The sequence below is a fragment of the Gracilinanus agilis genome, chromosome 3 (genome assembly GCF_016433145.1).
Source record: "Gracilinanus agilis isolate LMUSP501 chromosome 3, AgileGrace, whole genome shotgun sequence".
NCBI lineage: Eukaryota > Metazoa > Chordata > Mammalia > Didelphimorphia > Didelphidae > Gracilinanus > Gracilinanus agilis.
The window spans coordinates 211,016,579-211,030,833 of record NC_058132.1 but is presented as its reverse complement, the minus strand read 5'-3'; the positions used below and the strand labels follow the sequence as shown (position 1 = coordinate 211,030,833).

Genomic DNA, 14,255 nt, shown 5'->3' with positions numbered 1-14,255 from the left:
CAGCAAGGTAAAGATATTTCTTGATACCACCACAAAGTGGAGGGAGTGAAGAATGGACCCAGAGTGCTGGGGAAAGATAAAGTGGCTCCTGTATCAATTAAGAAATTAATATTCTTACCTGCCACATCTATGAAACCTCTGGCTTTGACCACAAAGATGAAAAAGAAAGGACCCTGAACATTCCCTGTGCCTCAACACTACAAGTTTTGAGAAGACTGAAGGGCAGGGACTTCAGAGGCCAAGACTCAGCCACTTTGGGGGCACTCTGCTCCAGTGATCTTCTTGGCTACATGTTGGACAGGAGCTCAGAGGTTTTCTCTTTTGAGGACATTCTTTAGACCAGTGGCCCTCCTTGCAGCATTTGAAATAGGAGCTGACCATCCAGGAGCTACTTGGACCATCTTCTGGGTATTGGATATGGCAGGAGTGAAAATGTGAGCCTCTGTTCCTTGCCTTGTGGTCCTTTTCTTCTGCTAAAGCCTGATCTTTATTATTAAGCCCTCCAAAGGTAGCTTCCGAAAGTTGAGACTGGGGTGTCTAGAGCCCAATAGCCAGTTTTTGGAGTTTGCCACTGATACCTGAAGCATATTGGCCAATGAAGTGCATAGTCAGGATGGCAGCACCTTTCGGGGATTTGAGATCTAAATTGGCATATTTTTTATTCCTTCAACTAGTCTTCCTTGGAAGAGAGCAGGATTCTTCTCTGTTCTCTGGTAAATCACTTTAAGTTTTTCACAATTTACATGTTTCTTCACTCCATTTTTTCATCCCTTCAGTGAGACAGGTAAGCACGTAGTCTTATCTGTTCTTTTTCCCACATAGAACTATCCCAGATCTGCCACAGGGACTTTTGCCCCTGGTGGGTATTGATCATCTCAGTTGGTCTCAACCATATTAGCCCAAATTCCTGAGCCAAGTCCCATAGCCTTCTCTTCTCCTCTATGATGCAACAGGACAAGAGGGTAATATTAATATTGCCCCCAAATAGATTGAATTATAGAACAACTCCCCTAACGTTCTTGACAAATTTAGTGAGATCATCTGTATATCTCCACAGTTTTTCTTTAATTTAGAGAGTTCAGTCATGGAGAAAGGAAATGTTCTCTTGTAATTGCCCAATCCCCAATTTGCCACCTCTCTCAGTAGCAAACTTTAGGCAGTGGAGGTGGTTATGAGGGGGGCAGGTAAGGGGTCACATTTCTGATATTTGAAGGGCTCAGAATCAGCCCTTGAGAATAGGAGTGGGGTAGGATGGCAGTTCTTTCCCAGATTTATCTCTTCCTGGTTTAATTAGGATAACATGTATAATATTCTCCAGGTTCTGTTTACTTTGCTTTGCATGAGTTTATATGCCTTTCCAGGTTTTTTTGGAAACCATCCAGCTTGTTATCTCTTATATAGCACAATAATATTCTATCACAATCATATGCCACAACTTGTTCAACCATTCCCCAAATCCATCACAAAAAATCTACAATAAATATTTTTTTACAAATAGGTCCTTTTTGATTAACTGCTTTTCCCTTCGTTATAATTTCCTGGCATTTTTCCTCTTTTCTTCCTTTATCTTTCTGGACAAAGAAAAATGAAAAGAAATGAGATTAACATGAGTATTCTATAATTTAAGTGACCGAAATCTATTTTTCTGCCTCTACTCTTTACCTAGTCCAAACCTTGATCACAGATATTTACACTTTTTTTGTCTTTTTCTTAATCCTCCCTCTATTATCTTCCCTCCCAAGTTAAAATTTGTTTTGCTTATGACTCTTCCCTCATTACTTGTGAAACTTCCTTCTACCTTTTCCATGTTCCCACTTATTTCTCTTTTAAATTTACTATTTTTATTATAAAGAAGTCCATGGTTATGTATCTGTGTATGGATACTTAAAACTCCTTTATTCAGTTAAAGTAAATGAGATTTTTGAGATATCCACTCCCTTCATCCTCTTTCCCATGTTAGTATACTTCTCTGGCACACTTTGACAGCTGTGTGGAAGGGGAATTGGAAAGGCTTAGGGAAAGGAGAAAGAATATCAGATTTTCACAATAGTCCAGGCAAAAAGTGATGAGGATCTGAAATAATGGGGTGGGTATGGGATAAATGACAAAGAGGCATATGTTAGAGATGTCAAGATAAAAAAATGACAAGATATTTAGGGTGAATGAGAATAGAGGAGTCAAAGATAATACCTAGAATTTTTGCATTTTCCTCATTTTTTTTTGCCTGATGTAACCAAAGTTTACATTTTCTTTTTAATAAAGCCCATGACAATTCATTTCAAAGAAATATAATTGCTCTTAAATAGTGATGTTAGTAAGATATCATTAACCTTATGCCCCCAAGGGAATGTTCCATAGGAAGGAAATCCTAGGGAATGAAACCTCTTAGATAAAAGGTTCAAGAAAGTCGAAAAGGGAGATGTGTCCTAGTGTGCTGAAAGAGGCATGTGACAGGTCAACCAGGAGGCCTGTTAGAGGCAAAGAATCTAACCAAATTCAGAAAAGGAAACACAAAGGGAAGGGGGAAGGACGAGAGGACACTGACTATAACTGCTCCAGCTTGAACAGGTGATAACTTCTCATTGTACATATTCACAGGTAGAGGCCTGAAAACAGACCACATATAAATAATAATATTCAAGTGTGAGAAGAAATGCTAATGAATTAGATTCTTATTATAAGGAAGTTAGAGAAGTACAGAAATAGGTGTATCACATTAATGCAGGCAGTTATTACCCTGTGACCCTTGTTTAGGATTAGATAAACCAAAAATATTCTCTATTCAAAAGTCCTCCAAAAATTATCACCATACAAAATTTCTAAGCTACATATGTCTTTGCATCTTCTGATTCAGGTGGGACTCTAAATCTCATCTCATTCTAGTTTAATCCAGCCAGATTATGTTAGCATCCTTGATAACCACGTATTTTTCCCTAAGGCCAATGAGAATAGTTTGTCTCCAACAAAAGGAGGTGGAATTGAAAAGGGAGGAGGTTAGAAAAATGTGTAATATTTTAGTGTAACTATATGTCTTCATTTAATGTTTGTTGATACAAAATAACTAGAATAGTAAATTAATTATCAGGAAATCAATAAATCAACAAGCATTTACTAGGCACCTTCTTTGTACCAGCAATTCTGCTAGGTGATTGGCATGCAAAATTTAAAAAAAATTCAGTCCTGCCTGGTTTACAATGAAGCTGAAAGGCACAATATGCATAAATAAACATACACAAAGCAGATAGTAGGTAATTTGTCCGTAAATCTGTTAGCAACTGAAAGATCAGGAAAAGCTTCATTTAAAGGCAGCAATTGATCTAAGTCTTGAAGGAAACTATGGATTTTATGAAATCCAGATGAAGATAGATTCATTCTAGGCACTGGGGAAGGACAATACAAAATTATGGAGACAAGAGTAATGTCATGTATGAAGAATACTAAGAAAATCAGTTTGACTAGATAGGAGGAGCAAGACTACAAATGTCTTTAAATCCAAAATGGAGAAAATTATATTTTATATATATTTATTTTAAATTATATAATTATATAATAAAATTACATAATTATATAATAAAATTATATAATTTATATAATATATATTACTATCAATAAGCACATGAGAAAGTATTCTAAATCTCTAATAATTAGAGAAATGCAAATCAAAACAACTCTGAGGTATCACCTCACACCCAACAGACTGGCTAAAATGACAGCAGGGGAGAGTAATGAATGTTGGAGGGGATGTGGCAAAATTGGGACATTAATTCATTGCTGGTGGAGTTGTGAATTGATCCAACCATTCTGGATGACAATTTGGAACTATGTCCAAAGAGCACTAAAGGATTGCCTGCCCTTTCATCCACTATACCATTGCTGGGTTTATACGCCAAAGAGATCATAGGGGAAAAGACATGTACAAAAATATTTATAGCTGTACTCTTTGTGGTGGCAAAAAACTGGAAAAAATTATATTTGATCTTAAACTAATGATTAAATAATTATTAATTAAACTGATGATTAAAGTGACACCTAAAGGTATAGAGAGAAAGATGAGATTGGATGGACTGTGTGATATTTTAACATAATTAAATTTTTGCTTTCAGTATTTGTAATATGAACTAGAGCTATTATTATTTAATCAGTAAGTGAAGGATGTTTCTCTGTTTGTATCAGGAAAAAATCAGTAGTCCTGATTTGATATTGAAAGGGACCCAAGAGTCAAAGCTGTAGAAAAGCAAAAGAAAGACAATGGAGTTTGGTTTAGAAGAATTAAGAGCAGAAGGGAAATCTTTCTTGGTCATCTCACAGTTGGTGAATTTGGTTTAAAGTGAAAGGAAGATGTGATATTGGTTTTAAAACAATGAGACTTCTTTATTTTCTAATGATGAGTGAGTAAACTTAATACATACAGAAAGATGGTCAGCATAGTTAGCTTAGGGAGTCAAGTAATAGGACCCTGGATTCAAAAAGCCAGGAATGGACATAACCAAGCCATGGGAAGGCAGTGAAATGTTTCCCAAGGAGGTAAAATCTGTACTTTTATTTCTATTTATGTTCTCATAACTGTTAAACCTTCATAGTTTGTACCTTGATGTCTCTCGCTAACTAGGATAGTCTCTGTAGCCATTGAAAAGACTAGACTGGGAAATATTATTGCCAACAGTAACTTACAATGAGGAGAGATAAAAGAGAAAAGTAGGAGGAAAGAGAGAGGTCTAAGGATATGAGGTCAAAGTTATAGGTGTTTTCCTCTAGAAATAACACCGCATTTATTTATCTGTGTACATAGTGTATTTCTCTAGTACAGAAACTCTTGACTTGAGGTTTGTGACAGATTTCTTGGGGAGTTTGGACTTTTTACGGATAAAGTTGCATCTTTATTTCAACATATTTGGCTTCCTTTGTAATCCTTTGTAGCATACGCAATTAAAAAAATATTCTGAGAGTAGCTCCATGGGCTTCATCAGATTGCCAAAATGGTCCATGGCACAAAAAAGAACCTCTGCCCTACTAGCACATAAGCTCATTAAGGGCAGATGTTTAACATTTCCTATGGCAACTTCAAACACAAGCCTTATAGCATAACAGAGGTTTTATCAACTGAATTGTGATTAGAATTATTCTTCCTCATTGGGGAAAGAGTAGATGGAAAACCAAAAAGGATAGCAACCAAAGACATTGCTGTAATCACACGCTGCTTTTGGAGCATTGGTGTTCATTTGGGACAGTGCTTGGACACTCAAAAAGGTAAAATATCTGATAGGCCATTTACTTATTTGTAGTTTGGTGTGACTAAGCTGCTAGGGCAAACATGAATAATGACAATATCTCTCACTCTTATAACACTCAAAGGGTAGAACCTCAATGAACAGATGCAGAGGGAAATGAGCAGAATCAGAACATTGTACACAGAAAGTAAAACATTGTGGAAAAATCCAATGTAATAAACCTTGCTACTAGTAGCAATGCAATAAGCCAAGACACTCCTGAAGGACTTTTGAGAGAAGAGATTATGGGAGTTGAAACACAAAATCAAAACGTATAGCATCACTCATCACATGTATATATGGGTATGAGAATTGAGGTCTAGGCTTTAAAAAAATCACCCTAGAGCAAAAATGAATACTATGGAAATAGGTATCAAGTGACAACATTTGTACAACCTAGTGGAATTGCTTTTCAACTCTGGGAGCAAGGAGGGAAGAGGGGAGGGAAAGAAAATGAATCGTATAAACATGGAAAAATATTCTAAAAAACAAATTAATTAAATTACTTTCCCCCACCCCCACTGCAAAAAAATAAGAGTCAAACGGTAGACATAACCTCTCTCTGCTTCTTTCTTGCTTCCTCCCAGAAAAATTTTTGCAGTCTAGCTGTCTGGTGGCTGTAATACCTGACATCTACAGTTTCTGGCCTGTTCCCTTCTCTACCCCATTTTACTCTTAACTTTGCAGGTTGTGCTAGGTTCTGCTCAAGAAGCAAGGCCCATGTGTCATGGGGAGAGACCAACATACATAATGCTGTGGGATTCCTGCAAATATAATGGATTTTGTAGAGGGGGTGATAACACATTGTCTCTTTCTCTCCATAGAAAGAGGAATACTTGGTCTTATTTGATTAGTGAATTAATGTGAGGAGGCATTGGGAAAGAAAGGGTACCAGGAAGCCTGGCTTTTAGTATCACATGTGATTTTAGCCGAAAGATCTCATCCAAGAATTAATGGTCTTATACTCTGCCTCCTCTCTATCTATTCTACCTGGACTAGCTACAGGAATGCCTAGAAGAAAGAGAAGGAGATGTCCTCTGGTAATGTCTACAACCCTTAGATCTTTTAACAACAAATATGATAATGACCCAAACTCTCTGAAGCTTAGTTTAGAAACCAGGATAAAAGAAAACTTACGTAAGGTCCTCTCTCTAGAGGTTTCTGGACATTTAAGCTGTGTATGACACTTTCCCCTCCATGGGAACAGAACAATCACCATTCCTGCTGTCTTGTGGTGCTATGTTGGGGATTCTGTGAAGGTTACTGGCAGTAAGCAATTTCCCTCTGATCCAAAAGACTAGAATCAAGTTAAATTTAATCAACAAGAATTTAAGTACTTATTGTGTGAGGTGTACTTTGCTAAGAGCTAGGGGTATAAAGAAAGCCAAAAATGATCTCTGCCCTCAAGGATGCCACAATCTAATAGGGGAGACAAGAACCGTTATGGACAAACAAGATATATATATGGAATGAGTTAAAGGTAATCTCAAGGGTACAGATGGGTGGCTCAGTGGATTGAGAGTCTGACCCAGAAATAGGAGATCCTGGGTCCAAATCTGGCCTCAGATACTTCCTAGCTGTGTGACCCTGGACAAGTCACTTAACTCCCATTGCCTAGCCCTTACCACTCTTCTGCTTTAGAACCAGTACATAGTATTGTTTCTAAGATGGAAGGTAAGAGTTAAAAAAAAAAAAAGGTAATCTCAAAAGGAAGGCACTACCAGTAGGAACCAGGAAAAACTCTTTGTAAAGGTGAAATTTGAGGTAAAACATAAAGGAAACCTTAAAATCCAAGACATGAAAATAGAGGAGGAGGATTCCAGGCATAGTGGTCAGTCAGTAAAAATGTATAGAATCATGAGATGGATTTTTGTATGAGGAACAGCAGAGGCCAGTGTCACTGCATTGCCAAGTCTATATAGGGGAAACAGGTAAGAAAACTGGAAAGGTGAGATGGGGAGGTTATGAATGGTTTTAAAAGCCAAACAGATCTTATATGTGATCATGAATATAATTAGGAAACACTGGAGTTTATTGAATTTGACGGGGACAACATGATATGACATAGTTAGACCTGTGCTTTAGAAAGATCAGTTTGATATTGAGTGTTGAAAGGAATGGAGTGTGAAAACATTTAGGGAAGCAAGACCAGCCAAAAGGCTATTACAATAATCCAGGCATAAAGTGATAAATGTGTGCACCAGGAGGTAGCAGTGTCAGAGGAGAGAAAAGATTTATATCAGACTGATTATGAAATTGAACATCCAGAAAAAATTCACCCTGCACTTGGTCCTATGCTTGAGGGGAGGTATATAAATTCCCTCAAGTTTCTTTCAAGTTTTTGTGTAATTTCACTGCACCTTTTCTTTCAAAAAAGTGGTTTCATTGCCTTCACATGCCCCCCGCCCCAAGGACTTGACAAATAATAGGGTATGAAGACAGAGATATGATTAATTATGGATGGCCTTTATTTTGCAAGCCCGGGTGACTGGGATAATGATAGTGGTCTCAATAATAATAGGAAAGTTAGAGAGGAGGGATTTGGTGAGGGTTTGGAAGAAGAAGATAATGAATTCAGTTTTGGACAAGTTGAATTTTGGCTATCCAGTTTGAGATATCTAATAGAGACTTGAAAAATGTGAGACTGATGGAAGGTCAAGAGTGAGGTTATCAAAAGATCTCAAAAGTGTATATGAAGAAGAAAAGTGAAAGAACACTGGAGTATCATAGGATCACGTGATTAAATCTGGAAGAGAATTTAGACTGTTAAATTCTGCCCCCTCGTTCTACATATGAGGAAACTGAGGCCAGGAGAAGTTTAATAGGGACTTGCCTAGCATGGCATAGGTAAAGTATCTGAGACAGGTTCTGAATACAGACCTTCCTGACTTTGACTCCAGTACCCTAGTCACTACACTAAGTTGCCTACTCTCTCCTCTCTTCTCCATGCTTGCTAAATATATAGACCTTATGTACAAGGCTCGATACCATAGGAAAAGTCCTGAATTCTCCCTCTCGCCAGTTTCATTAGCAACAGGAGTTTACATCAAGGCAATGCAAAGTGGCAACCAAACCTTTGTGACCCATTTCATCCTGGTTGGCCTTCATCATCACCCCAAGCTTGCTGTCCCACTCTTCCTCATCTTCCTTGCCATCTACCTTCTCACCATATCTGGTAATGGGCTAATCATCCTCACTATCCTAGTTGATGTCCGGCTTCATCGACCCATGTACTGGTTTCTATGCCACCTCTCTTTTTTGGACATGACTATTTCTTGTGCCATCGTCCCCAAAATGCTGGCCGGCTTCCTGCTGGACAGCAGAATCATCTCCTTTGGAGGCTGTGTGATTCAACTCTTCTCTTTCCACTTCTTAGGGTGCACTGAATGTTTTCTCTATACTCTCATGGCTTATGATCGCTTCCTTGCCATCTGTAAACCCCTGCATTATGCCACCATCATGACCCGAAGTGTCTGTAATTGTCTGGCCTTGGGCACTTGGCTGGGTGGCTCTCTCCATTCAATCTTCCAGACTTGTTTCATGTTCCGTCTGCCCTTTTGTGGCCCCAACAAGGTTGACTATTTCTTCTGTGACATTCCTGCCATGCTACGACTCGCCTGTGCTGATACTGTCATCAATGAACTGGTCACCTTTGTGGACATTGGCTTCTTGGCCATGACTTGCTTTGTGCTTATTCTCACCTCCTACGGCTACATTGTAGCTGCCATCCTACGCATCCGCTCAGCTGATGGACGCCGCAATGCCTTCTCTACCTGTGCTGCACACCTCACGGTAGTCATTGTGTATTATGTGCCCTGTACTTTCATCTACTTGCGGCCTGGCTCCCAAGAGCCACTGGACGGGGTGGTGGCTGTTTTCTACACAGTCATTACACCTCTGCTCAATCCCATCATCTACACACTCCGTAACAAGGAGATGAAGTCAGCATTATGGAGGCTGGGGGGCCATAGGGAAATACAACCCCATTGATTACACCTATTTAGGCATGTTCAAGTAAAACTTTGAACCAAGTGAGGCAGGACAAAAGTATGGGAGAAATTTCCCAGAAGAGGGAGAGATAGCTATACATATAGAGGAACATAGAGGTCCTGAGAAGGGAGCCTAGGTAATATCAGCACTGAGACCATTTCCCTCATTTCTTATTGTAGTTCCAACAGAAATGCAACAGATCAACTAAACTGGGCACTTTGCTAAGAAAAAAAAATTAGAGATGAGTAAAGATGAATCTTCTAAGAGTCCTTTTCTTCTCCCAAGAAGCTTATCTTGAGATTCCATCTGAGTTTGAAGAAGACAGATGTTTCTTCAGTTTTGCATTTAACTAGAAGAATAAGAAGCCACTTGGGATCCCTAAGACTGTCTAGCTATCAGATTCATGAAAGCTACACTCCAGCTTGTAGCTAAGACTTTTAATGAGACTGAAACTTAGAGTTTTCTGGACTAATAATGACTAATCTACTCTATCAAACTATTGGGAAGTAAGTCTAGGGCACCAATTCCATTCCTCCGAGAATGATTAGGTTTTTTTTTCTATGTCTTTGCATGAGAATGTGTAGTGAATGAATGAGGCAAGTCAGCTCCATGGGGCATGAAAACAGACATGTGCTCAGTAACATGTAAGGAAATCTGATTTTTCATACTAAAATTATGATAGAAGGAGATATGACAAGAAGCCATTGTAACCTACCCCAGCGATATATCCAGTATGACTATTCCCAGCAATAGGAAATAGGGAATGCAAGAGGCTCTTGCAGAAGGTTTCACATACAAACCTAGCAGCACAGGTCTCTGAAAGTCACTCTATCCCCTAAACATATCTCCCTAATCTCTCACATGTTCCAAATGTCAAGAGCTTGATGAAGTTGGGAAGAAGTTGCTTCAGAGGTTATGGAATGTTTCTGAGAACAAATGTATGCCAACTACTTACACGTTTTTGTGTATGGAACAACAGAGATGGAGGAATAAAAGGAAATAAATATCCCCCAAAAGATGCTAGAACATTCAGTTCATGTCTGAAATGATTTATTTAGTATCCCACATATTTCCCAGCATAATACAAACACACAAAGATGTCACAGCACAACAAAGATGCCATGGCACAGCTCTTGTTTTCTTAGTATTTTGAAAGAAACAGCTTACCAATATGAAAAATAACCAAGTTAACAATATAAAGTAGTAAACAATAAAGTGCCAAACTATGTGGTACATATGGTAAGTATCAAAGCAGTCCATCAATATGATACATGAGTTAGACCTATAGGATTTAAAGGAACCTTTACAGAAGAGATAGAAATTGTACATTATCTAGTCTTCTATAGTTGATTCAAATTTTTTAAAATGTTTGAATATAGTTATGTTGCCCTCAAGCCCTCACTTCTTGAGACTAAATATTGTCATTTCCTTCAAATGGTCTTCCTATGACATAGTTTGAGCCCTTTCATTATCCTTATCCTCCTCACCTGGTAGTCTCACTAGGGCATAGTGAAGAACCAGGGCTCTAATCCTTTCTATTCTAGATATGATACTTCCATTAATTCAGCCTCAGATTAAATTAGCATTTTTTGCCTACCATTATACTGTTGGCTCATATTGATCTGGAAGTCCATCAAAACCCAAAGATTGTTTTCATTTGCAACTGCTATCTATCTACATCTTCCCCTCCTATATTTCAGGAATTTATTTTTGTAACCAATATATCAGACTGTGCAATTACTCCTATGTATGTGTGAGAAAGGAGTAAGAGTAGGATTAATAATTTTTGTCATGTCCAGTTCTTAATGACCCCATTTTTTGTTTTTCTTAGCAAAGATATTGAAGTGGTTGATCATTTTCTTCTTCAAGTTTATTTTATAGATGAAGAAATAGAAGCAAACACAGTCCAGTGACTTGCCCAAGGTCACATAGCTAGTAGGTATCTGCAGTCAGAGAACTTGGGAATATGGGTCCTCTTGACTCTAGGCCAGCACTCTATATACTGTGCCAACTAGCTTCCTCATGAGTAGCATATCCTACATATCTCAAATTCTCTTCATGACAATCCTGTGCTACAAAGAGAGGGGGAAAAAACATACCCACAGAGTCTTTAATAAAGTAATATTTCCTATTTGTTTTAGCCTTTTATAACATGAACCCTGACTTGCCTATATTGCCCTCACATACAAAACATGTCTTCAGTCATACTGTCATTTTTCAATTATAAGACTGACCAATACTATTAACACTCTTTCCCAATGTGTGGCATATATGCATAGGAATAGTTTGTGGTGTGGTATTCACTTGGAGTATTGACTCATAAATAGTTCCATAGGTAGAACTACAGCCAAAGATTAGCGAGAGGATTCCCTAGATGATGGTCTATTTAAGCTACTCTTCTAGGTCTGCTACACGTACACCTTGGCTGGGTAGTTATGAAGTATATCTGCAAGCACACAAGAGAAGTGAAAAAATAGGCCATGCAGAAATGTACATATCCTAACAAAATGTGTTGAAGGATATAGTTATAGCCAACAGGATCTCGGTCAAGGAACTAAATAACAAAATCATATCTGCTGTGTTTATTTTAGAAGTTTCCAGATGAGAGACATGACCCTGAATCTATCTCAAATCCATAATCAGTGGTCAAATAAGCATACCACTCACAGACAGGAAATACTGTGATAATAGGGCAAGAACCCAAGGGAACTCACATTGCTTTCTCTTAAAGAGAGAAATGACCCATTTCTGATATATGTTACTGATATCTTTTATTTTCCCTGCTTCTTGGAGGTCCTAAAAAATAGTTATTTGAGAAAGAATCAACTGTATACACTACTGGAATACTTGTTCCTTTTTTGCTCAATAGTACTGAACTGGGGGATACAAACTTCCTCATCTATACTTGGTCATATCACACAGTATTTCTCTTCTCAAATGGAGAACAATAATCCATAGGACTATAATTCCTGGGAGTTTGAGCAAAGAAGCTCATGGTTCAGGAATTCAGGGATAGCAAAGGCTTTTTGTCTTTTTCCTGAGATCCATAACCAAACAATAAGGACAATTATGTGCCAAAGGGGTCCAATCAATACATGGAGAAATTTTGGTTTCTGAATTCAGATGGGAAGAGACTACATATTTATTTTCACTAACCCCTAAGTAGATTTTAGGTTCTCCTTAATTAAAAATGTAGACAGCAATATAATATTCCGATATAGATTATACATGCTTCACAATACTGCCAAAGAAGAGCATGGCATACAAAGTTTAAGGATGTTTGAACTAGATGACCAAAAGAGAGGTCTTCAAGGTCTGAAATTCCTTTTCTCTATTTTACTCACATTAGACTGTACTCAGGGCATCTGTAATTGGAAATGCAACCTCCTTCTGGCCCTCAAATATCCCTTTGGAAAGAAATCCAAGACACAAACATGGTATACTTCACTGGGAGGTGGAAATGAGGATGGCAATTGCGGGGTAGGGGTGGAGATATAGTGCTACGCTACTACACTATATTCCCATAAATCCTCAAACCAATGAGTTTTCTTTGCATCACATTTATTCCATGGAGGAGTCAACTCTGAATTATCTACCTTCCTTGCTATTCCCCATATGATCTGTTTTGAAATACTGTAGATTTTATATCCAAAGGGTATTTCAAATTTGTCCTTCCTTTCTATATCTACTGCTATCACCAGGCTCCAGATTCATCTCATCTAAATATTCCAACACATCTCTAACTGGCTTGCCAACCTCCAGTATTTCCCAAAGTAATCCATCCTACATACTACATGCAATAGATTAACTTCAGAATAAATAGGACCAGACAATTTACCTGCTCAAAAGTCCCCAAACACTCTCTATTACACATTAAATTAAGTCAAAATTCCTTAATCTTATGTTCAAAAATCCTCATCATTCTACTTCCTGCCTACCTTTTCAAATTTACCTTACGTTATATGATATTCAAAAAAGAACACAGGACTAAAAGTCAGGAGACATGGGTTGAAATCCTATCACTTAGAGTGGCAAGCTGTAAGGTCATAAGCAAGTCACTTTCTTTCCTTGATACTCAATTTCCTCATCTATAAGTGAATAATATCTGTTTTACCTAATTTATAAGGCTATAGTGATGAAAGTAATCTGTAAACCTTAAAGTGCTATGCATATGTGCTAATTTTATTATTGATATTTTCTCTGATCCAGCAAACTAGATGACTTGCTGTTTCCTAAATATATCCAACTTTTTCCCGCTACTGTGCCTTTGCTATCTATTCATAAGATTAGTTATATAGAAATGGAAAGTATCACAGAATCTTTTTAATCTAATTATTTCATTTTGCAGATGTGGAAACTGAGGCCCATTGAGGTTACTTGCCCTTGTCCCCATTGGTATTAAGTAGTGCTGATGGGATTTAAGTATATGTTCTCTGACTAGAACTTGTGGCCTTTAAACTGGACCAAAGTGGTATGGTGTAGTGGAAATAGTATAGAGTGGGAGCCAGCCATTCTGGGTTATAATCCTTGCTCTTCCATTAACTAATCATGTTTCCTTGGACAAGTCACATCTTTTCTTTGTCATCTGCAAAATGAGAAGCTTTGTCTAGATGACTTCCAAGGTGTCTTCTAGTTATCATAGTCTATAATTACTTGCAATTTCTTGCTATTTCTGCATGCTGAAAGTCTAATCATCCTTGAAGTTCCACCTCAAATGCCACTGTTGCAATAGACTCTTCCTTTATTCTCCCAACTAGAAATAATCACCCCTTCTTCTGAACTCTCATTGGACTTTTAGATTTTTTTTCATATCACACTGCACTTTGAATCATATCAGTTTAGCCCTCACAGTACTAAATCATAAGTTCCTTAATACTATCTTATTTTTCTTTGTAGACTTTTCATTTCTAAGTCAAGAGTTTTATATCCTGTAAGCACTAAATAAATATTTGTCTTGAAAAAATTAATAATCAACTCAGTGCGTGATTTAATAAAGAT

The 14,255-nt window shown here is 37.8% G+C and overlaps 1 protein-coding gene across 1 annotated transcript; it reads left to right on the top strand.

Annotated features, from left to right (window-relative positions):
• The first annotated feature begins 8,213 nt into the window (after positions 1-8,213).
• LOC123239146 (olfactory receptor 10G6) lies at positions 8,214-9,257 on the top strand. The gene has a single exon (XM_044666417.1). It carries the CDS (start codon positions 8,214-8,216, stop codon positions 9,255-9,257), a length of 1,044 nt encoding a protein of 347 aa, XP_044522352.1.
• The last annotated feature ends 4,998 nt before the right edge of the window (positions 9,258-14,255 follow it).

Excerpts from the sequence above, each read along its gene's own strand:
- LOC123239146 (XM_044666417.1), top strand. The coding sequence starts at position 8,214 with ATGCTTGCTAAATATATAGACCTTATGTACAAGGCTCGATACCATAGG.